We start from the raw sequence: 23,180 nt of genomic DNA, 5'->3' as shown, positions 1-23,180 counted from the left end.
AAGAAAAATTTGTCAGCATGATTTAGTGTGACTGTAACTACTTTAACACCTTTTGCTGGATTCTCTATGCGCTGAGACACCCTTCAGGGTTGTTCTTTAACCCCTGCATGTTGGGTGGCTCTGCAGCCCCAGCTGTGGATGGGCAGAAGCTGCTGTCTGACCAACCCAGCTGTGCAATCCTGCCACCCACTATGGGTAGCAAGGATGGCACAGTGGGGCTCTACATAAGCCCAAAGCTGCCTGAAGGCTTAGGATCCTTGCCTGGTATGCCTGCAAAATCAGTTGGGTTGCATGGCTGCTGAGGAGCTTCAGGTATTTCCTGGATCTCTAATAAAGGAGTTAAGTGAGAGCAGAGGGAGAGGAAGGGCTTGTGCCTACTCTCTCACTGGCTGTACTTTGCTTCAGCAGAGGGAGTGAGATTTTAATTTTGAGAAACTGTATTTATTAATTTTTTCAGAATTATTAGGTTATGTGATTGTTAACAGGCATTTCCTATTCTGTTTACTGTTAAGAGTGTAATGAAGCCTTGCTATCACAGAACCCACTTTGAGAAAATCAGTGTACCTAATTCTAAATCAGCTCCCATGGAGAAAAAAAACTATTTTTGTCTTGACTGAAGTTATTAGAGGTTTGGCTCTCAGTAACTTGAAGGTGGGCAGGAGCAAGTGCCTTCATTTTCAGAAATCCTATTACTTGAGTGAGAATCAAGTGAAATCTCCTTGTCCTCCTCCATCAAATGCGTGGGAGCACAGATTGCATTGCGCTTGTTCCTGACCTACACAAATGTGTAGCCAAACAGAATTTGGCTGAGAATACATTTCTGGAAAAGACAAATTTCTCTGTTTCCATTTTAGCTGACAATCAGCATTACTTTGGCAAGTTGGGCATTAGTTTGCCACTGCACAGTGGGAGAAATGCTGAATGTTGAGGAGGCACTTTAAAATATTGGAGTAGAAAGATGCTAGCAAAACTGAGCAGCTAATTGCACTTTATGGAGTTTATTGTGCCTTCAAATAGTCATGTGTTACTGCCAATAAAAATAATGGGAATTAAGTGCATACACTGATGAAAGAATATACATGAATGGTTCATATTTCAGTCTATTGAAATAAGTGATCTCTAATTTTCCTCATTGACTGAAAATAGGAGCTATAAGATTTTTTTTTAATATTAGTACTATGAGCACATCTGTGTATTTTATTATAAAGCAAATAACCATGGAGAATGACAGCTTTTACATTTTAGTAACTGGCAATATTCTACTTTATTTTTTTGCCTTAAAGATAGAATAACATTGTAATTAACTATGTTTAACTGACCTAAACATCACTGTAAAATGTGTGCTATTCAATAAAAATGTGATACACTAGCTGGTGTATAAAAGCATTTTTAAAGCCCTGAAATTCTATTTTAAGAAATTTTGTGAGTATGCCTTTCTTAGAAAGTGTATGAATGATATAACAGTTAAAAATGCATCCAGGGTGAAATATTTCAAATATTCCTCCTCCAGAAGGAATGATGCTAATGTTTAATTGTTTCAAAGTCCAAGAATTCTAGTCGTTAAGATGATAACATTGGCTTTTTTTCAGTTTGTTACAGGGTAGTTCAAAGCATTTATTACATGTAATATTTTCCTAAGTGAACCCAACTTTTCCCCCTCCATCTTCACTTATGGCATATACTAACATAATTAACCAAAGAAGAAGTAGACCACTTTCTATTTTGTAAAACATGTATGAAACAGAGTTGATAGTCTCATTATAATGAATCTGAACTACATTTCATTACCCTTCAGAAAAAAATAAGCCAACTTGATTTCACCATATCACAGAGATGGTAGAGCATGGTTCTTATTTGTTTTACAATATTATATAATATCATAATATTGTGGTTATAATTCTGGGAAATGGGGAAGGGGGTGGTTTCAGAGTCTTGGTTAATATATGTTGCAGTGTAATGAAAAAGCTAGATTCATTGCAGCCACACAGTAAAACACTTTGTTTTTCATTTAAGATTATTGTTTTCCATTAACAGAATGAAAAGTAGTACAGCTTTTCTTTTTGATTCTAGTAAAGTACCCTTTCCATCTCTTTGACTCATTCTGTTCAAGATGAGAAAAATGTGGGAGAAGTTAAGATAGATCATTACCAGGGAATCCACATCTGGTTTAAACTTGAAAATGAATAGATGGGAATAATTGTCTCATTCACAGTTTTCCATACGTTTTGTCTATAAATTATTGTATTTTTATCTCACAATATATTTATTTTCTTGAACAGACTGTGCCTCTTTTTTTTCCTCTCCCCTCCTCCATCTTTCAGATCACTCAATCCCTCTACTCCAACGTGACAGCGCCTAACATCATCTCCTGACTTGTCAGAGGAACCATCCTTTCAACAGAAACCATGGCTGAGGCTGTAATTCTGTGCTAGTTTTGCTGCCTGAGATAAACAGAGAAGGAAGTTACTCAAAGCTGAAATTGTGTATTTTTTAAATATGCTTTGAGTGCCAAGGTCATCTGCAGCCTTTGCGCTTTGTTTTATCATTTGGAGCCACCTGCCGGCAGAGAATATAATTCTAGCAAAAAGAAAAAATATTTTTTAATTTACTGTTTGTGAGGCTGGTGAGACTGTGAAAAGGAGCAAAAATAAGAACTTTTTTCATGACTCTATCATTCTTCATAATTTTTTTATTTAAATATGACTTGCTTTCTACCCACCTAGGCATGGACCCAATATCTGTGCCGCTAGAAGACAATACTGGAAAAGAGGCTGTGATCTGTGAGAGTAAAGTCTGTTCACACAGGTAAGTGAGAGCAGAGAGGTACTGAAGCTGAAAATCACTGTAGTGACACTCAGGATGTGAACAGATGTGCACACAGACAGAAGTCGTTGAAAAAACGGTGAAAGCAATGAATGATTAAGTGGACCAGGGGAGTGGTCCTATTTAAATAAGTAAGTTGGCATGCCCAGCATGTCTGATGGAAAATAGTAAAAAATTTTTAAAAAATTAAAAAGGAGAGGATGGACAGTACAGTAAACTGACTTAGCTCTCACTTGAATGAGTGAGATCTTTTTTTTTACTTGCTCCAAGCATGAGAAAAGGAGAAGGTCCCCAGTTACCTCCAAATGCCAACTGGAGGTCTCAGCAGGACTTGAATTCAGTTTCCACATTTAATAGTGATGATGCTGGCAGCTTTGCCCATTCAAAGTACATGGATTTAAAATTGCTAGAACATTCTAAAGTTATAAACAGTTTTCCATCTTTACAACCCTCTTTAATTTTGTTTTGACCACCGATGTTGTTCAGTGTCCCCTTAACTATCTTGACTACAGGTAAGTTTAACATTAATTCGAATCAAGAGACATGCCACTTCAGTGAATATAACATTATTAATAAATTTATTTTCTATCCATAATAAAGTGTTTATTCATCATATTTTCTAAGAACTTGCAGCAGTCTCATTAAGTTTTCTGAGTGGCAGTGTATCAAGTGCCTTCCTAAAGTACATATGTATTATCTACAATGTTTCTTTTCAATGAGTCTCTTGGTAAGTCCAACTGAAATAGCCACTTAAAGGTTTATGTCTTCCTTTCACCAAGGTATACTAATTCTTTGTAACCCTCTACATTTGGTTCTCTGAGTAACACATAAACAAACCAGCAAAAGACCTGGCAATTTCCCCGTGGAACCATGCAGAAAATTATCTTCTCCTTCTTTTCTACTAGCTATTCAGATGATAAAGAGGATCTTTTCCTCAGAAGTGTATTTTCCTCAGGTAGTGGAATCCACCCAAGAGTCATTTGTTTTAACCATCTGTCCCACTTCCCTTAGTGTTGACTCATCCCTAGCCTCCCCATGGTAAGCCCATCTATTACAGGCTGTAAAACTACCTGAGTTATCTTTCTCTCTGTGTGCATAAAATTTGTTGCCATACTGTTTATTGTAGCTTTTCTTTCATGTAACTGACTGTGTCATTTTTATCATATCAAATTGGAAGTTTTCATGGAAAACTTCTCAGAGTTCTGTGAAGGAAGGAAAGGACAGAATTAATAAGAAAGGATTTATAAAAGCCAATTGCATGGAGTGGACTGTGACTGGCAAATAAACAAGACACGAAGTAAGGCAGGATGAGTGAGCAACATTGATGAGGCTCTGAAACTGCTCAGAGATCCAATAGCAATTGATGCCAGTTTCCACTGTTTCAACAGAGGAACCTCTGCTGAAAATAATGAGAAAAGCAATGCTTTGCAAGAGGACAGAAGGTGATTTTTTGTCTGGGGTCTTTTCTGCGAAGTGTCTAACGTGAGCAGTGGGACCAAAAACCTTTGTTAAAAGGCTTTTATTTGGGAGAAACACCTAGTGAATGTATTTTCTATTTATTAATTCTGTGCTCTGATGCTGTTATTTCATCCAGTTCTGCTGTTCTTACTCTGAGTTTAGACTGAGATAACTAAGTACATGATGTAGAATTTGCAAGCAGTCATGTGAGGAAGTTTAATTTCCTAGCCACGGAAGTTTAATGAGCCCAAATTTCCCTTCTGAAGCAATTCATCAACATTAAGCCTTCATCCCAGCAGGGGCTGTCCATCAGCATGTGCTGCTGACATCAGAGGGACACGGCTTTCTGATGCAATGTCTAACAGTGACATAAATGATGAAAGTAGAAGCTAATGTTTATAGGATTGATGTTGTAGAAGACCCTAAATGCTCAAGGTTGCTGCTCTACTGAAATAAGCAGGGACACAGCCTCCCCTTTGACAGGTTGCAATATCAAAGAGATCAAGGTAAGTGTAGCAGTGATAGAAGACAAAGGTGTAGTTAAGAACAAGGTGAACTGAGCCCGTTGTATTGTATCCCATGGGATCAATATTCAGACTTCATCTGTCCTTTGTTTCTTGTTCTGTAAATTACCCTGCTGGAGGGACCAGTTGTAACGCACTGAAGCTAAATGACATAATAGAAAGATGAGTGGGAAACTCAAGGCAAACAGCAAGTGAAATCAGAGAGAAATAGGTTCTTCTTTATAAATTGCCTGACATGTGCCAAAGAAAATGTAATGCTGACAGATGTAAAGTTATACTCCACAAAAATAAACATAAGCAGAAAACAAGTAGAATTGAGCTACAACAGAATGACTTTGACTAAGACCTTGAAGAGATTATGATACTTGTTCAGAAAATGGTGTGACAATAAGGGAAAGCAGTTTGAAAACACATGTTTTGGAATACAAAAACTACACCATGATGTTTGATGAAATACCAAGAATGGTGTGAGTCTCTAACTCAGCCACTGTGACTCAAAACAGTAAGTGTATAAAAAGAGGCAAAATTTTCCTCCTGATTTATACAGTATTAATTTCTAACAGGCTGCTAGAAACAATTTGCTCAGGAAAGATTTTAAACACCCCTAGTACCTCTGTGAAGGTGGAAAAAATATTGGAGGGATTTGTTTCACCTGCACTGTTATCCTGGAAGATTCATGTGTTCTCATTAACAACCTTCTCCCTAACACAGTGGAGGGCAAGGGCACGGTTCAGACCATGAAATCTCACATGGACACTCACCTTTTGGCCTCTTTCTTGACACAGTGCCTGCATCTCATACTCATATCAGAACATCATTCCAGTCCTAGGGCATCACTTGCTAGATGCATCTGTGCTTGACATCGGTCCACTCTGAGTGGGGAAAGGGATGCAGAGCTGCACCATAATTCAAATTCAGAACAAGCACTGAAGATATACCTGATCCATGCAGGATTATAAAATCTCCTAGGCTTCACATCTGCTGGCTTTGTACCTGTGTAATTCAGCTGAACCATACAGAGCATTTTGTAAAGCTAAGCCAATTCCTCTCAATCTTGGGGCTTAGCACCTTTTGCTGTTACAAACAAACTGTCTTCTTGTTTCACAAAGCAGATGGTTTCCTTGCAGATCAACTTCTTTGGCTGGCTAGGACATCAAGGTGAGCATAGGAACATGACTACTTCACTTACCTTGCTACAGGAATCCTCCCTAGATCAGCATAAGAATTCACATTCCTCTTACATTTAAAACTAGATAGCAATTCAATCTCTTTTTGTAGTCAATAAAGTTAGCATTTCCACAGAGTCATCCCATCCCTATAGATGGGAACTACTTATTTCTTTCCATTATCTGTGAGTGAAACCCAGACAACTGATTTAAACTAGATGTCTGTATTTTGAAAGATTGACGTGAAGTTTACACAGGACTGAAGAATCTAATGTCAAATGGATCCATTTCCATGGTCTGATCTGTGGCATTCTTGGATTGAGAGAGGTGATTTCAAAGGCCCTCTAGGAAAGATTACATCCAAGTAAAGAAGGCAATTCTATTGCCAGCTTGCATAACTCACTAGACATTTTACAAGTAATGGAAATCATCTTTGGAGAGATACTTGGCCTCTGTTAGTGGAGCCATGTTTTAATGTGAAGTGTCTGTACTAACATGAATTAAATTCGAGAAGTAACATCATTTTACCTGATGGGATCGTTAAAAATTGCACACAGCAGAGCAATCTTAAATTGAACTCAGATCATTCCTCTCTGTTTTTAGTAAAAAGTACAGACCAGAGTGTGAATACTTCATAATACCGTATTATAATATTGTTACATGGGCAACCACTTATTGTACTTCAGAGTCAGTGTCTTCAGTGTTATGATTAGTCCTTTATTCCACAGTAATTTTCTGTACTAAACTAAATTAGATCTTGTGAAAGCTGACTTCAAGAGGAATGGAGTAAAATTGAGGAAATGGGGAGTTAGAGTCATGCAGAGCTTCACATCAGACTTTCATCAGACTATGGATTCTGTACTTTGTATTGAAGGAAGCAGAATAAACATCACAATTTGACTTCTGTTTTGGAAATTAATGTTTGGGCAATCAAATTTAAACTTCCTGTCTTCTTATAATAGGGTAAAAACATATGACTGTGGGGAAAGAATTGCTGACTGGCTGTCTACGTTTCTTGGTCGTCCATGTCGCTTGATAAGACAAAGCTCAGATGTGAAAAACAAGTCACATCAGAAAAATACAAAAGGTATGTTGTCATTCTTAAAAATATTTGTGATTCCTCATGCAAACATCAGGCTCATGGACTTCACTGAGTATATAGGTACACTGATAAAGGCTGAAAGAGTTATCCAGTATTGATCTAGTCATTATGTTTGTACCCAAACTGACTTTTTGCTGCCCTTCTACTTGTTAAATTTGGTGAAAATGTGCAGATGCACCAGTATGGGGGGAAGTTACCATCATGACCATGATTTTGTCTGGAAACTCAAAGACCAGTTGGAAAAATGATCATGAAAAATCTAAGAATCAAAGAATTTATTCAGAGACTAAATTTCATTACAAAAATAATTGAAAGAGCACTGAAATTGAAAGAGCATTGTAAATGCATAGATATTGATCTTGTAAACTATTTTACAAATTTGGTAAAATCTTAACTCTGTCTAAGTTTCTAACAGCATTGCATCATTATCATTTGCAGGTTTGAGGGCATCCTTGGAATATTTCTTTAGTGCCTGGAAACAAATGAATAAACTAGTAATGAGAATGAGTAAGAGGTCAAAAGAAAGATGAAGTGAAATTACTAATTTTAATTATTATTTTAGAGTGTTGGATTGGTATTTATTTTAGGTCTGTCATCTGCTACAAACATCTCACTCTCTCTTGTGAATGAAGCACAATACCTCCTGATAAATGTAGCAAGCATTCTGCAACTGAAAGAACACATCTCTGCAAGGTAAGATGCTTCTGTCTCCAAATATCTCCTAGTGATCTTAGATTCCAGAATCTTGCCATAAGATACCAACATAGGTGTTTTATGTGGAAATTGAGAGATAGTTACTTTTCAACATTCAAAAAATATATAGCTACTAAACTGCTATAACTACTAATTATTTTATGATTTCTGAAAAATTAGATTAAACTCACAAGCATCATCTGTCTACCAATCATCTTTAGGAAAATTTTAATTAAATTTTTGTCAAATGATTTGGTGGAAAGATATTACTGAGAACCATCCAACCTCTATTTGTCAGAAGAACAAGGATAAATATGTTTTATCAACATAAACTGTCTGGCAGGTAAAAATTTAAAATCTTACTACTGGCTGAACTATTTCTCTCCCATGGGAATTATTAAGATTTCAAGTAAATATGCCGAACAGAAATACTCTAAAAGTATTTTCAGGACTGGAATGATTTTGTTTCTTATTTTAATTTGGCTTTACTTATGCAAAATTGGGAGATAGAAGCAGCAAATGAAATACTGAGTCAGACCATGGTTCAAAGATAACAAACCCATTACCAACCAAATTTTCATATACTGACAACAGGAAATTTTTGTTTCTTGAATATAACTAGGAAAGGTTTAAATTTCACAAAAAAATCTTCTCTCGAGACCTCCATCATGTCTGTGCATCCCACACCCCCAGCATTTGTCTCCGAGCCTCCTTTTCCTGTCTTTCAAAACTTCTCTCTTGCCTCTTCCTGGAGTCAACCTCTCTCCTCTTAGTCACCCACAAAACACATCCCCTGTGTTGAAAATTCCTGCTTTGAGTGGAAGAGGAATATATGTATCTATATGTCTGCAGGAGTATATGTATATAGCTTCAGGATTTAAAACCACTGACTGGATGAAGCATCACCAAGACCACTGGAGATTGCATTGTCTGGGGATTTTCCTTCTTTAGGAGATGACAGTTGGACAGTTTTAGAATATCATGGGAAATGTGTGTAGAAAAGGTTTGAATCAGTCCATCTCAGTGTTTTGACTACCCTTTCTCAGTGACTATGCTTTATTGTTAAGCTTGACTGACTGGGTTGCATCTGCTTGGGAGGGCACTGCTTGCAGACATCCCTTGGTCAGGGTGCATTTTTTCCATGATAATACTCTGTGAGGAACCTTCCAGACAGGGGATTTGAGTGCAAAGAGGAAGAGTAAGAAGCAGCAACTGAGGACAAAGGAGAACCAGGAGCTTCAGTAAAACATTCAACATCAGATGATACACTGATTTTATGCCTAATATCTTCCAGCACAACTAGGCTTTTAATCTCCCTTTCCTCAAAGGAGACTCCAGATGTGACTGGAGCTGCAATGGTGGCTGAGAAGCATCTTGCTTCCCACTCTGCAGCGTGAGTTGGAAGTGTCCTTCCTTCCATGCGTTTTGCCATGCAGTGCCTTCTCTGGGTGCTGGAGAAATAAATTCAGATGTACAGAATCCTCATTCTACACTGTTACTAAATCAGATTGTATGAACTTTCCAAATATTGGACTATCCAATGTACTTTCAAGAACTGCATTTATGGGACTTTATTATATATTGGAGAGTTTTTAGAAAGTATTATTTAGCTTCTTGGCATGTGAGCTTGTTTTTATTTAATGGAAACCTGCTAAGTTTTATAAAACAATTTCAATTTTCAGTTAAGTTTTTATAATTTCACTTTGTATCTTCCGTAAGTAAAAACTAGTCTTCCAGTTTGCACTTGACTCTTGAGAGGTGATCTAAAAGAGAAACAGCAATTCAATTAAAAGTTAGAATGCAACATACTCTTGGAGGGCTCCATGTACCTGCAGACATTTGTCACTCTGGTGTTTCCTCTACAGGTCACCTCCATGAAAATCCCAAAAGCCTGGCCTAATGTTCAAATGTTCTTGTTAGAAATATAACCCTGAGGATATAAATACTAATTTTAAAGTTTACCTGTTAAATATAGGTAACGCATTCTTCATTGCAGAGCCCACTGCTGTGAAAATCCAAAGCGCCTAGGCTGATTTTGGCACATTGCACTGATTTTCAAAAGAGGTCTGTGTTGGGGTTTGCAGGATGAAGGTGCCTGCCACTCCATCCAACCAATGCATGTTCTGTGGGAGGAGAAATAATGGAAATTTACTCAGATGCATGTTGCCAAGTAATTATAAGCATTTCTGCAGTGCAAAAGAAGTGAGGTATTCTGGACATGAAGAGGTTGAAGGCAGAGAGGTCAAGGGAAGGGGCATTGCACTCTTTGAGTTCAGCAGCAAGAGGTGGATTAATAGAAACTAGAAGGTTTTTCAGCAGCTGTCTCAGGACACTGCAGGCCCAGCTCTGAGGTTACTGGGAATTTTGGTGCCCGTACCAGTACAGGCTGGAGTGGCAGGCACTTAGATTTTGCAAAACACATTCAAACCCAGAGGCTGCACTGCAGCCAAGCTCCAAGGGCCCACAGCAAATCTGGGACGCACAGCAGCATAACTGAACGTGTTCACAAGTACAGTAATTTCACGATTACAAGCCACACCATTTTGACTAAAATTTTGCTCCCACACCGGAAATGCAGCTTACACTCAGGGGTGGCTAATACGTGAATAATTTTCTGACATTTCCAACCCCGGAAGTGCAAACCGAGGTGCTGAGCTGAGCACCGGCTGGTAAAACCCAGGTTTATGTGATTGTTACAAATTGGTTACTCTGTTGCGCAGTAGGTGGAGCCGGGGTGCCTACTGGCAGCGCGAGAGGGGGAGGGAGACAGGGGAGCTCCCTCCTTCCCTCCTTTCCCGCAGCCCGGGGGAGGCAGGGGCTCCATACTGCCACTCCCGTGGCTCGGGAGGGAGGCAGGGGGCTCCCTCCTGCCTGCCGCCGCAGGAGCAGGGGCGTTCCTTCCCCTCCTGCCGCTGCCGCCATGGGTGCCAGTGGGCTCCCATCCCCTCCTGCCGCTACCGCTGTGGGTGCTGGCGGGCTCCGTGCCCCGCTGCCACCGTGGGGTAGCGCCGGGCCAGGGTGAGCAAGCCCAGAGGCAGCGGCCCCGCTGAGCAGCAGCGCCGAGCTGGGCCACCCCAAGCGGGCCGAGCCCCCACGGCCCGCACCGAGCCAGTAAACCCCCACCCCCGATCCCACGATTCTGTTACTATTTGGCAACTTTGTTGCACACGGGTCCTCGCTGCGAACAACAAAGCGGCTTATAGTTGGGTGCGGCTAATTCATGGACAAAGAACGAAATGTTTGCCAACACCCAGCAATGCAGCTTGTACTCGGTGCGGCTTGTAATCATGAAATTACTGTAACTGCTATTTTCCTCCTTGTTTGTATGAGCACTGGCATAATCTACACTTCCTGTTGGCTCTCAGCTCCTGCATTCATTACAAATTGTGTCTCAACCATGGGATTACCTGTGGGATCTGGAGGGAAAACCTGTAACCTTGCAGCTTCCCATCCCACCTTCTACCCCCAGGCTACTGGAACTCTTGTGAACATCAGGGCTCAGTGGAGCTGGGCTTCTGTGGTTTGACTGAGAGTCTGCACAAGCAGTTTATCCTTATGGCCTTTTGTCTACTAGAGATCATGCAGACTTTTAAATAAAACCAAGCCCTTTTGTTTACCTAACAGGCCTTCTCTGCCAAGGCTGCTTGATGTGAAGTTTTCCCTTTACTTTGATTTTGCATGGTTTTTTATCTAACTAAAATCTAAAATACATTTTAAACTGTATGTCCTTACCTTTTTTTTTTTTTTTCGGGACAGAAATGCTGCTTACCCAGGTTTCTACCTCTGCTGTAAAATGTCACATCTCAAAGTTGTCAGACTACAGTTTATGGAGTATCAAAAATGGTTCATGTCCTTAACAGCTAATACCAAAAGAAATTTTCTTCTCCACTGAGAGTGGCACTGAGAGAGTTCCCTGGCAAATTTTAGTGTCTCTTTTTTTTTTTTTCTGGTTCTGTTCAAGTTCTCCTTTAGAAGAAGAGTGAAGAATGACAATTCGAAGATGCAGAGAGATTTCTGATATTTGTATGCAGTCTGCTGCTCTTTCTGTCTCATATACATTCTCCACACTGACACAAATCTACACTTTGGCAGCTCAAATGCTTGTAAAGAGGGGGAGATATCACCACGCAGAGATTAAATTTTTTTAAAACACCTATCGTTTTGTGCAATCTGCTGCCTCCCAAAGGCAAATAATAATAATATGAGGGATATATTCTCTCATAAAATTATTTTACTGGCCTTTTTCACCTTCAGCAACTGCTGGTTTTGTCCCTTCTGACATTGCAGCATGTGCAAAATAAAATTTTATTTACCTTTGGTTCTAAAAGCATCTATTTCTACAGTATTTAACAAGTCAAAGGATTACTAACTGAAAAGATCTTTTTATTTGTTACCATTAGCCTTACATATGATAACAAATTGGGAATTTTCTCATAAGCATGGTCCACAGTCACCTGTCTACATGTTTTCATACCTATTGTTCCGGAATACACCTCTGAAGAAACCACCTAGAGGGTTACATATTATAGTTGAAAGATTAAAAATTACAGTTGAAAACCTTGTACCATTTCCATAACCTTTGTCATAAAACTTGGTCCAGGTTATTCTGGAGAAGCATTTGCTAATCACATGAACCACCAGATTCTTACAGCACAAATATCTAGTGCAAAATTGGTTGATAATTTTATTTTTTCTTTTACTTTGTCAACTCTGTGAGACAGATTGAAGGAACCATTGGAAATAGAGGAATTGATCCAACGTTTCCGTGCCAACATTGTCATCAGTGCACCAGAGTCCTTTGAAGAGGAAGAGTGGGTTGAGATTTCAATAGGTGCTCTGCAATTCCAGGTGTGACCTTTTCTCTCTTGTCCGAGCCACAGATTATGACAAAGCATTTTTATTCCTGGATACAAAACAATTTTTGCAAGGCTTTGACTAGAATATGGGCAGTGTGCTTTGTGCAGTGAAATTTATGAAGTGTGCAAAAAAAATTAAAAAAAAAAGTGATGTGTACTTTGATAAACATACTTCAATATATTTAAGAGGTTTTGCCATATTTCTCCACACTTCTACTGAATTTCAAAATTCATAGCGTTTCTTATCTTTATCTATCTGAATCTAATAATAATTAGGTTTTTTGAGGCAGAGTTTACAGCACGTATTTAGCCACCATACCAGCAGAGAATACTTGTTGCTGTTAAGCAGAGTAGTCCAAATGTAACCTCACATTACTGCAAATCAAGCAACTGATTGTCGAAAGTCTGGACATGAATACAAATGAACACTCAGGGTCTGTTGCCCTCTGTGGTATACATCTTATCCTATTCTTCACTGTAATTCTAGCCTGGAAGGGTTTTTTGGTATATGCTTCAAATCATAGCTAAGAACATAATGTCCTTTGTACTGTAAGGAAAATGCTGAAGAGTCAGACCTTGTTTGTAAACACATTCTTTCAAGAAAAACTCTTAACAAAGAATCTACATGTGTAAAAACTACACATGACACTTAAGGGAATGATGCACACATGTATTAAAAGTTCTGCTGAATTTGTCTGGCCAAAGATCTGAAATACGTATTTGAAGATGTGTTGCTTAGGATGTGAAAGTGGCTTATTCATTGTGTTCTTAGAGACTGTAATTTAAGTGTGAATGACAGGAGTACTGAGGTCAAATCTAAAAGATTTGTGGTAGGCATCACTCCTTTTTTTTCCTGTCCAGGATGTTCTAAGAAAATTTTTCAACAAGGGTGGAAAATACTGCTTATCTGCTCTCTTCTTATGTACATTTTGATCAGTAAGCTGCAATATGAGTTACAGAAAATTGAGGAAAAATTCCTCTAAGTAACAAATGAGGAATACAAAGGACAAAATCCATGGTATATAGCTTGTTGGAGGCTGGAGTTACACTGGGAAGTTCAGCTGAGGATCCTGTTGATAAGTTGCTGTAAAACTACAAAATAAAACGCATTCCTTTTTCTGCCATTGATATACTTTAGGAATACAAGGCAAAAATAGAAAGGCTTATGCAACTTACATTATCTTATCCCATTCTGCTGGATCCTTTTTCAGATACTGATGTAGTAACAGTAGAAATTATGTTAATGTTTCTTTATGCCACAAAAATGGTAGAAGCTGCTGAACAAAGTAAAGCAGGAAAAAAATTTCCTTCTCTGTCTTGTTGTTCTTTTAATAAAAAAAAAATTGATCTGTGGAAAATAATTTTCTAAAAGAACTGATGTTTGATATTGATGATTATGCTGAAGAGTTATACAGGCAGTCTAGATGCATCTCAAAAACCTGAAATATCACTTCAGATCAGCACATAAAATGTTTGAAGTGTACAGTTTAACTATTTGCCCTATTTCAAATTTATGGCACATTTTATAAAAGTAGAATGTGTATACTGGGATACTGTAAGATGTAATTTCTGTAATGTACAACTTTGGTAAAGTTAGGGATGCAGTGTTAAGTGGAACTGCAATATGTCATCCTTCTCCATTTTAAAGCTCTAAGAAGAAATTTGTTGCAGGGTTATTGGGTTTTTTCCCCTAAAATCATACTTTAGTTCAAACAACAATTATCTTTAGAAACAATTGCGCATGATTTTAACATCATGTATAATAGATGATAGAGGACGAATTATTTCTTCTGGTTCGGTAAACTTGTATATTTAAATATTTTATGTTCTGAGTATCTAGAAGTGCCATGCATCTAAGAAATATATTGTGCATTTCATCTGCACTAAAGCAGTCCCAAGAAAATTCTCCTTGGGTTGAATCCTGAGGCATTGGCTTAATTTTGTATTCAGTTGGCCAAGCAGCCCTGCTAACCCACAGAAGTGAAGCCATCAGGAAATACAAATATGTAAATGTCTGGTATTTCTCAGATTCTGTCTCTGAGAAAGTTTTCCTTAAAAAAAGAAAAAAAGTGAATTAAAAATTCAGTGAGACTTGCGAGTAGACCTACTGCATTAGGTGAACAGACTTGACCTTTTACATAATGAAAGCTTGAAAAACCACAAGGAAAGTATGCAGAAGGTATGTGTTTAAGATATTAAGATGGTAGGAAGCTTGTACTGTTCAATGCTGTACTGCTTTGATAAACAGCCATGAACTTTCTTTAACTACAATTTCAGGTTGTGGGTCCATGTAGCAGATGTCAAATAATCTGCATTGATCAACAGTCTGGGGAACGAAACAAAGAAATTCTGCAGTCCCTGTCTGCTGCCAGAGGTAGAAAGGTCAGTACAGTACTTCACAATAGATGTAGTAAAAGACTTCATTGCATGGGTAGTGAAATATCTGCTGAGAAAATATTCACAGTTAAGTTGTTACCATTTGGATTTTTTCTGTAAAAAGAGACTGCACTTACAACTCAGATGTGCCATGATTTATTTCTATAAAATGCTCAATACATTTTTTATTCAAAAATGGACTATTGATGCATAATTTTAACTGTGCTTGCTTTTATTCAGTATATACTTCTTTACAGTGTGTTTATTTTGGTCTTAAAACACAAGCTGATGCACTGATGTCTTTTAAGAAAAGAAATATACTGAAAAATCAGAAAGTGTTTGCAATTATACAGTTGGTGTCTAAGACTAAACTTTATTCTTACGCTGAGAAATTAGTTAGCGGGAAAAACCAGGCAGATGTGAATATAGTCAAAGTGGAGAGTAATTGCTTAGGAAGGTGATCAGAAAGTAAGTGTGAAATACAGGTGTTTATTTGAGGTCCTGCTTCTAAGGTTGCATTGCTTCTTGGAATTGAGAGCGCTCATATCACGGCTAGACAGTTCAACATCCCAAAAGCTCCACAAATCTCCTCATATGTATTTATTTAGCTGAAAATCCTTATTCCAAATTTATCGCTTCCTGTTGGTTAAGCTTCTGTTGCTAAAGTGTCTCAGGCAGTCGGGGCTCGGGAGCCTTGCCAGTACTCACCAAACATCAGAGAGGGGCACAGCACTGGCACAGAGCAGCAACAAATAGGCTGCAAATCATTCAACCAGACAAGGCACAAACAAGTTACAAATACAGCATTCTATGTTTGGACAAAAAAATCAAAAAAAACCAAACAAACAAAAAAATTGATTCGTCTCAGTGACTCATAAAGCAAACAAAGGGCTTTCTTTTCGTTGGCTGTTATCCTTGGTGAATAGCTCCTCGGGTTCCATGTCGTAGCCAGCTCAGTGCTATGAGCCAGGGAGAGGCACAGGCTGGGCCGGCTGTCGATGCACAGCTTCCCACTGACCTGAGGTGACTTAGGCTTGCACAGCAGGTTCTGCTCCACAGTACAGGAGCCTTTGGGAGAGGAGTTCCTGCCCATGGTAAGGACAAGGGCCCTTCCCAAGTAATGGTGAGCCACAGCTGCAGCATCTGGGACACTTCAGAGCACTCGGGACACAGATGCTCCATACTGCCACATGAGGAGTAGTGTGCAGAGGACTTCTTCCCGTGTAGGTTTTACTGTATTATGACTTGTAGAGAGAAGGCACTCTGTACTCAGCAAGAAAATGGCAACAAAACCTTACTCAGGATGCAGATTCTCAGGAGAAGCAAAGCATCTTTTGCATGTTTCCCACAGCAAAGATGAGCTCCTCTTTTATTCTGATTAACTCAACAATGAAGAGATTTTCTTGATGTACTGCTAGAACCAAGTGGCTCGTTCAAACAGGACTAAGGCAAAGAGAGCAATCCAGCCTCTGGAGAAGAAGCTGGTGCCTGATAAAAGGCACACAGTGAGGCGAGGCACTGCTGTTCACTGGGGGAGTGCTCAGCTCTCCCTCCCTCAGCTGTGCCCATATTCATGCTGCAAAGACACGGACATTCAGCCTTTTTTATTTTTTCCCAGCCTTCAGCACTGCTGGCAGATGGGGTCTTGTGATCATGTCCTGCTCTGCGTGAGTCCTCTGGCTTAGCTGACAATTGAAAATGAGAGTTTGAACAGGTAGTTTTGCCTGGTTGGGTCTGAGAAGACCTCTGAGCCCATCGCTCCTTCAGGTCACCTCTGCAGTGATGGGCACCAGCTGATTATCAGTGAGCAGCACCCAGCAAGGACTGTGGCATTTTTAGTGTGCTCAGCAGACCTAACAGAGGACATCGATCCAAACCTTTCACAGCTCACAGCGGAGAGAAAGAACATCGAGTGCATGTGACTGTGTTAAATCCCAGAGCTAATCCTTCAGTGACTCATAGCTCTACCATGTGCTTTTCTAAAGCTAAGGAGTCATCTAATAGACTTAATTTTCTTTTCTTTTTATCAGATGCAGATTCAGTGAGGGAACTCAGCAGTGTTTGCTCCCATCTGTCAATAATCAGATTAAACTACAAAAAAAAAAGCTATTGCAGAAAAATAAGATTTAAGATAATTTCCCATGTTTTTGGAAAGCTGCTGTAGCAAGTTGATTGCCAAAACATTAAAGAGTCAATATTTACCATTTTATTTTGTTTTTTCCAAGAACACCACCCTGAAAAAATTACATTGAAATTTATCAAACAAGAAGCCCAAATAGCAGCACTGCCAATGAACTTCAATAATGGGCTAAATAATGTAAGACTTGTAAGAGGTGGTTCAATATTTATTTCTAAAATTCTGTTTTTCTCCGTTCCACTGAGACTCTGAGAACCTGGTGCTTCAAATTGAATGATGGAGCCTTTGCATAGACAGATTGCAGCTGAAAGTCAGAACCAGCTACTGCAACTAGCCACACAAGCAATTTGCATCTTTCCTGATAAATATAACGCACGGTGCTGTAGCCTTGCCAGCTACTTTTTATGAAATCTTTTATGTCATTGTTTGACATAAAATGTAAACATCTCTATAAAGTGAACTTGAGCTCTGCTTTCTGAAGAGACGCTCATAAAGGATTCTTTCTGTAATTTTTGATTGAAAGGAAAGATGAGCTCTCCTCGTGTGACAGAGTGCTCTCTGTTGCTGCAGGAGATTAGGAAAGACTAGATAACTCCATTAAGCAAATGGCCACATGCTGGTTCACATGCCTCACCACCAGACACAAAATACACATGGATGGAAACGGGAGAACACAGAATTCCTGCCTCTCTGGTGTTTTGCAGATGCTGTTTAGTGCTAATGACAGCAGAAGCCCTGTGGGTAGATGTGCAGCAGTGCTATAAGCTGGGACTTGCTGTCAAGGTAGCAGAGGGAATTATTGCATTAGCAGTCTGCCATGGTCTAAATGTATGGATAGCAGTACATCAAGGGAAAACCATTATGTTTGCACATGCCTTCATAAGCTAAAAGGCTTGTGTTTTTTCCTGGGGGCTGTTGATCCTCCTTTATGTATCTCATTGTGCCTTGGGAGAGCTTCTTTTCCTGCAGAATTAGATGCTGTACCTTTGGATTTCTTACTGAAATGTTAGTGACGATAGCAAATGATCTCTCATATCTGATGCATCATTATCATTATTTTCATAGTAAAGCAGAGCTTTACACCATGTAATGCTTTTCATTCAAATATCTGGAACATTTGAGAACAGTGGTTGTTGTAATTAATAGGCCTCTGAATTAATATGGTTCCCTTTTCTCACTGGTGGCTGAACTGGAAAATGCATTTATTTAAGGCAGAGCAAAGGAAAATCAGTTCTTAAGGAAACGTTCTACAGTCCAGATATTTTCAACTGAACAATATGGGGTTTTATTGACACCAGCACAAAAATTTCCTCTTTTCTAGTATTAAAAATCAACATGTCAAAAGTGCTTCCACTCTCCTATTTTGTAAGGCTTTAGATTCTTGTAAATCTAAAGGTAATAAAACATTGTTACATTTTAAAACTCAATTTTAATAATTGCATTTCCCAAGTCTTTGGATGAGAGGGAGGTTATGTTATTGTATGAATAAATGATCCAACTCGGACAGGTAAATTTATCTGCTGGGATATGGCAGCTGAGAGCTACATCTGGGGGAAAAATTCAGAGCTCATCCATCCAAAGCTAAAGTATTAGCATGCAGTATGATTTATGTGCTTGTTACACATACTAGCAGGATATTTCTCTACCAGGATCTTGTCTGTTTTAGCTGATTCTTTAGGAGCTGTAGCTTGAAGGCATCTCACCGCAGGCCTTTGTCAGATGTAGCCCCTCAGGTTTCTGTCTTACAAAAGGGGATAGTGTACACAGGGTATTTCTCTGTCAGTAAATTTCTGAGCAAAGCATATTACTGTTGATCCAGTAAATGAACTTGAAACAACATGCAAGAATGACAGCATTTCATAGCTCCTCCTTTAAGTGAGTGTAATGACTATCATATGATTCACTGTTGGCAAGAATATGTATGTTTTCTCTATTTGTCCCAGCAGTGAAGTGGTCTGCTTTTTCCTAATCAAGAAGCTTTTAATTTTTTGTCCCTGTGACATTTTACAGTGATGGGAAGAGGCTCGACTGCCAGATAAAACCACAGTACTCACAGTCCTGCACTGCCTGCCACAATTCTTGTTGTGCTCTGTGAAAATTATATGGAGAGTAAAATGCCCTTGAAGTCAGGAAAAGGTAGCAGGCAGAGATTATGTGGTTCACTATAATAACTCTGCAAGCTATAAAGCCTCATTTTTCATCAGAAATGTGAGGATATCTATATTTTGTCTTTCTCTTGAAACAGAGCTGAAGTGGCAGATGCAGTCTTTGTTGTTGCTTGGCAGGGGGATGTGTGTGTGATTGCTATTACCAGTACTTGCTGAGTCATTATTTGTAATTATTGAAAAAAACAGGGAAATTTACTTAAAAGATGTTAAATCCACTTCTGGCAATTACAGGCTAAATTTTGGGTTTAAAAACATTCACCAAAAAATATAGAGGTTGGCGATTCCAAGCAGGCATTACTATAATATATGTGCACCATGTATATCATCACCTTGGAAACTCCTTAGGCACTACTCATTTAAAAAATAAAAAAATACTGAGACTTTATATGCCCAATCAGGGAAGAAAAATACTAAGGACCAGTATTAAAGCAGTATTTGAGAACTCCTGAGGACAAGATGCATTCAGACATGTATTTTCTTAAATAATTCTGAATGTTTAAAGGTGCATTAAAAAAAATCCAACTAAATGATTTTTCAATAACAAAAATTGGTAAAATAAGTTCTTCACAATGAAAAATCTGCCTAGATTAATTTTAGTCTCATTGCAAGATACATCAAGATGATAATACAGTAAATATAAATAAAAACTTCTCAAGCATCAAATAAACTCATTTACATGGATGAGTTGTAAAATTCTTTTCTGTGTGAAATATGGTGTGGCAAGAACTAATGTTAATTTTACAATATTTGTTTTATAATTGCCTGACTTCTTTAAAAAAACAAAGTCATGGCAACTGTCAGTTTTGCACTAGGATATAGGAAGTGAATCCAACTTGCTAACCACAAGGCTGAAAAATACATCATTTATGCCAATGGAGAAACTTGTCAACGAATGTGAGAAAAGCAATGGAAAAATAAGACTATATATTTTAATATTTTAAATGAAAGATTTACTAACACCATTGTGGCCTCACAGTTGATCCAACAGAGTCACTGATGCTAGAGGGCTGGGATCTTACAGTGCTGCAGCATTAACTTTAGAACATTGACCATAAAGATGTGTCCCAAAGGCATTGACACCATTATACTCACCAGTATCCAAAAAGTGCCAGCAGTAGGATAGGCATGATAGGCCCAGCTCATGCCCTCTACATGTCACATGCCAGTGAGATAATGGAATAGCTGAGGTAGCCAAAATTACCTAAGCTTAGGACCCATTTTTCTCACTGATGTTTAGAATTACAAATAGAACAGAAAGACCCAAATTCAGGGTCTGAGGCCATGTTTGGATAGGTCTCTGCTTAACAACATCTCTCTTACTTGGGAGTAGGTCTCAACCTTACCTCTCATGAATTCTTAAAAAACTAAGAGATGTTCTCTGTTACCTCATTGCTGCATCTTAATTTAATTACACACTGCTAGAATAGGAGACAACATGCTGCCTTCATATTTAGTCTGTAAATTATGCCCCCTTAAATTCATCTATTTTTTTCTTTATTGCAATCCCTCTTACCTACTTTTTTTAACCTGCTCTAAATGTAATTCACTCAATTTCAGAATCATTGATCTGAACAATGGCAGTAAATGTAATCAGGAAATAGAAAAGGGTAATAGAATTTTGTTTTTAAGTAATTTCATTTGCTTATTTATTTACTCTACACTTTATAATGACTTGTACATCTTGGCTGCAGTCTACCAAAGCAAAATACTTTCTTTGAAACCTGCAGAAAGAGACAAGAAAATTAATATTAGGTTTCCAAGGTCCTCAGCTTAAAGAGCAAAGACTTTCTGAAGTCTAAAAGTCTGTTACCAATTTGACATGGTCTTCAGTGTTCTTTTTTTCCCCTATTTTACATATTTTTTGATTAACTGTTATCTAATTCTTTGGAAAATATTGTCATAAGATGACAAATCTTTTTCTTGCATATTTCTAAATTCTCCACTATTGGAAAACAAAACCACAAAACCACACAAGTCTTCCTGTGACATTTCCAGATCACACCCACAACTGTAACACTCAACTGCTTGAGATTAAGACCTCACATAAGAATGCAGACACTTAGATCAGGTCTTTGGTGCCTGTGAGGATTGCATGGTCAGTGGGCAAAGTGGATAGTCCGTTCTTCTCTTCTTAATTACTCAGTATCCCAAAAACATATTCTAAGTATTTCTAATATTTATGCAGGATGGATTCACAGATAATGACACTTAACAAGTGGGAACAACAATAAAACAAACTTTCTGAATATTTTCTGTAAAACATGCTAAAATATTCATAAAAACAAATGAAGGGGAATTCACAGAGGCTAGGCAGAATAATGTTCTGTTAACAAAACGAATAATTCATGGTAGGAGATGCAAGACCTCCTCACTGTTGGAACATACCAGTGTTCCCATGCTGCAGAGCCTTTGTTTGTGACAATGCATTAACAGTACTTATCAAGGAGTCAGAGCAGTCATTGAATAACAAGATTGTGAGGAAGTTACATATATGATACTATGGAGCTCATGATGAAATCCTGTGTTATTTATCCACTTACTTAAGCTATTCTTCTTGAATAGCCTGGTGTTAGCTTCTGTTTACCACTCTATTATAATTAATGAGTTAAGAATGTTCTTAATTACATGGACATAGTACATACCTCCTTATTCTTAAAGCAATATTTTTCTTCTAAATGTATCTGGGTTGTGAGATCCTCTATAGATTTGATTACTCTAACATGCGTTGCATCTTAATAAATATTTTGCTTTTTTTCAGACAAACTTTGGCATATACCTGATGAACCAGCCCTTGCACTCATCCTTTTCAGATACTTTATCAGTTGGGTCTCAAGTGCTTCCAGTGCTGAAGGAGAATACAGAAATTCAGCCTCCAACATCCAGCAAAGAAAAATGTTCAGGATAGATTCTCTGGTAGAGATGAAATTTTTATGCAACTACAGGGAAAAGTCAGTAGTCAGTTACTTAAAAAAAAAAAGCTTCCACTCATTTGCTTCTGGTAATTTTCTGTTTGCTATAAATGTTATCAGATGGCAAAAAACTGTTGATAGTTACAGCTCACCTACATGTTTTTGCTTGTGATGAGGTTGCAGCAGCCATAACTCTATTTTGCACAATTGCTTCAGGATGCAACAGGTTTGATCAAGTCTTACTGGTGGATGACTTCCAAAACAAGCCCAACTTTGTTGTCGGAAAGCCACATCTCAATGAAGGAAGGTAAACACAATAATAAACTGCTTCCTTCTGCTTTGTCAAAACCCCAATTAGGAGAGAGGATGCAAGACATATTTTAGAAACTATGTGGGTGGGAAGAGAGCAGTGGCATGAGAGTAGTAGTTCAGCTTTTCCAAAAGGAAACTGAAGGTGATATGTAGACAGTCTGAAAGCAATGGAAAAGAGAAAATTATTGGGAAATCTTTGTCTCCCCCTCGGCAAGTAGAATGTGAGGATGCCAACAAGGCACAAAGATAATCAGGATTCAGGAAACCATTTGCAAAACACATTCCATGTGAAGGAATTCCATCTATTTATTCTCATCTTCTTTCTCTTCCATTTGTTATTTTTCCATCTGATTATATGATGTGAAAAAATCCCTGGGATTTTTTATCTAATGCTGTCCCCGCCTATGAGAGGGGAATTGGAGCTAAATGGTCTTTAAGGTCCCTTCCAACCCTAGCCAGTCCATGATGCTATGAGTTCCACACTCTTGTTTTCTTATATATTTGTGGATGCTGACATGTTATTTCTAATTATAGATTTTTCGAGTAATACAGTCATTTTCTAAACAAACTTTGTTGATCCTCAGGAATATCAAATGCCCACCTAATGGAACTCTTGAGAGTTTGAATGATTCTCCATTGCAAACAGGCCAAAGTAT

At 38.3% G+C, this 23,180-nt stretch overlaps 1 protein-coding gene across 1 annotated transcript in view; it reads left to right on the top strand.

Annotated features, from left to right (window-relative positions):
* The window catches only part of MOCOS (molybdenum cofactor sulfurase), a 220,706-nt gene extending 198,051 nt beyond the window's left edge, over nt 1-22,655 (top strand). The window contains exons 10-15 of the mRNA XM_033076845.1: nt 2,724-2,805; nt 6,934-7,058; nt 7,661-7,766; nt 12,488-12,614; nt 14,900-15,004; nt 22,062-22,655. Of these exons, the coding sequence (XP_032932736.1) occupies nt 2,724-2,805; nt 6,934-7,058; nt 7,661-7,766; nt 12,488-12,614; nt 14,900-15,004; nt 22,062-22,208 (692 nt within the window). The 3' untranslated portion in view covers nt 22,209-22,655. The remainder of the gene's footprint in view (nt 1-2,723; nt 2,806-6,933; nt 7,059-7,660; nt 7,767-12,487; nt 12,615-14,899; nt 15,005-22,061) is intronic.
* Nucleotides 22,656-23,180: the final 525 nt, after the last annotated feature.

Source organism: Catharus ustulatus, chromosome 1 (assembly GCF_009819885.2).
Source record: "Catharus ustulatus isolate bCatUst1 chromosome 1, bCatUst1.pri.v2, whole genome shotgun sequence".
Classification (NCBI taxonomy): domain Eukaryota; kingdom Metazoa; phylum Chordata; class Aves; order Passeriformes; family Turdidae; genus Catharus; species Catharus ustulatus.
Note: the sequence above shows the minus strand (reverse complement) of the source record. Positions and strands in the feature narration are given on the sequence as shown.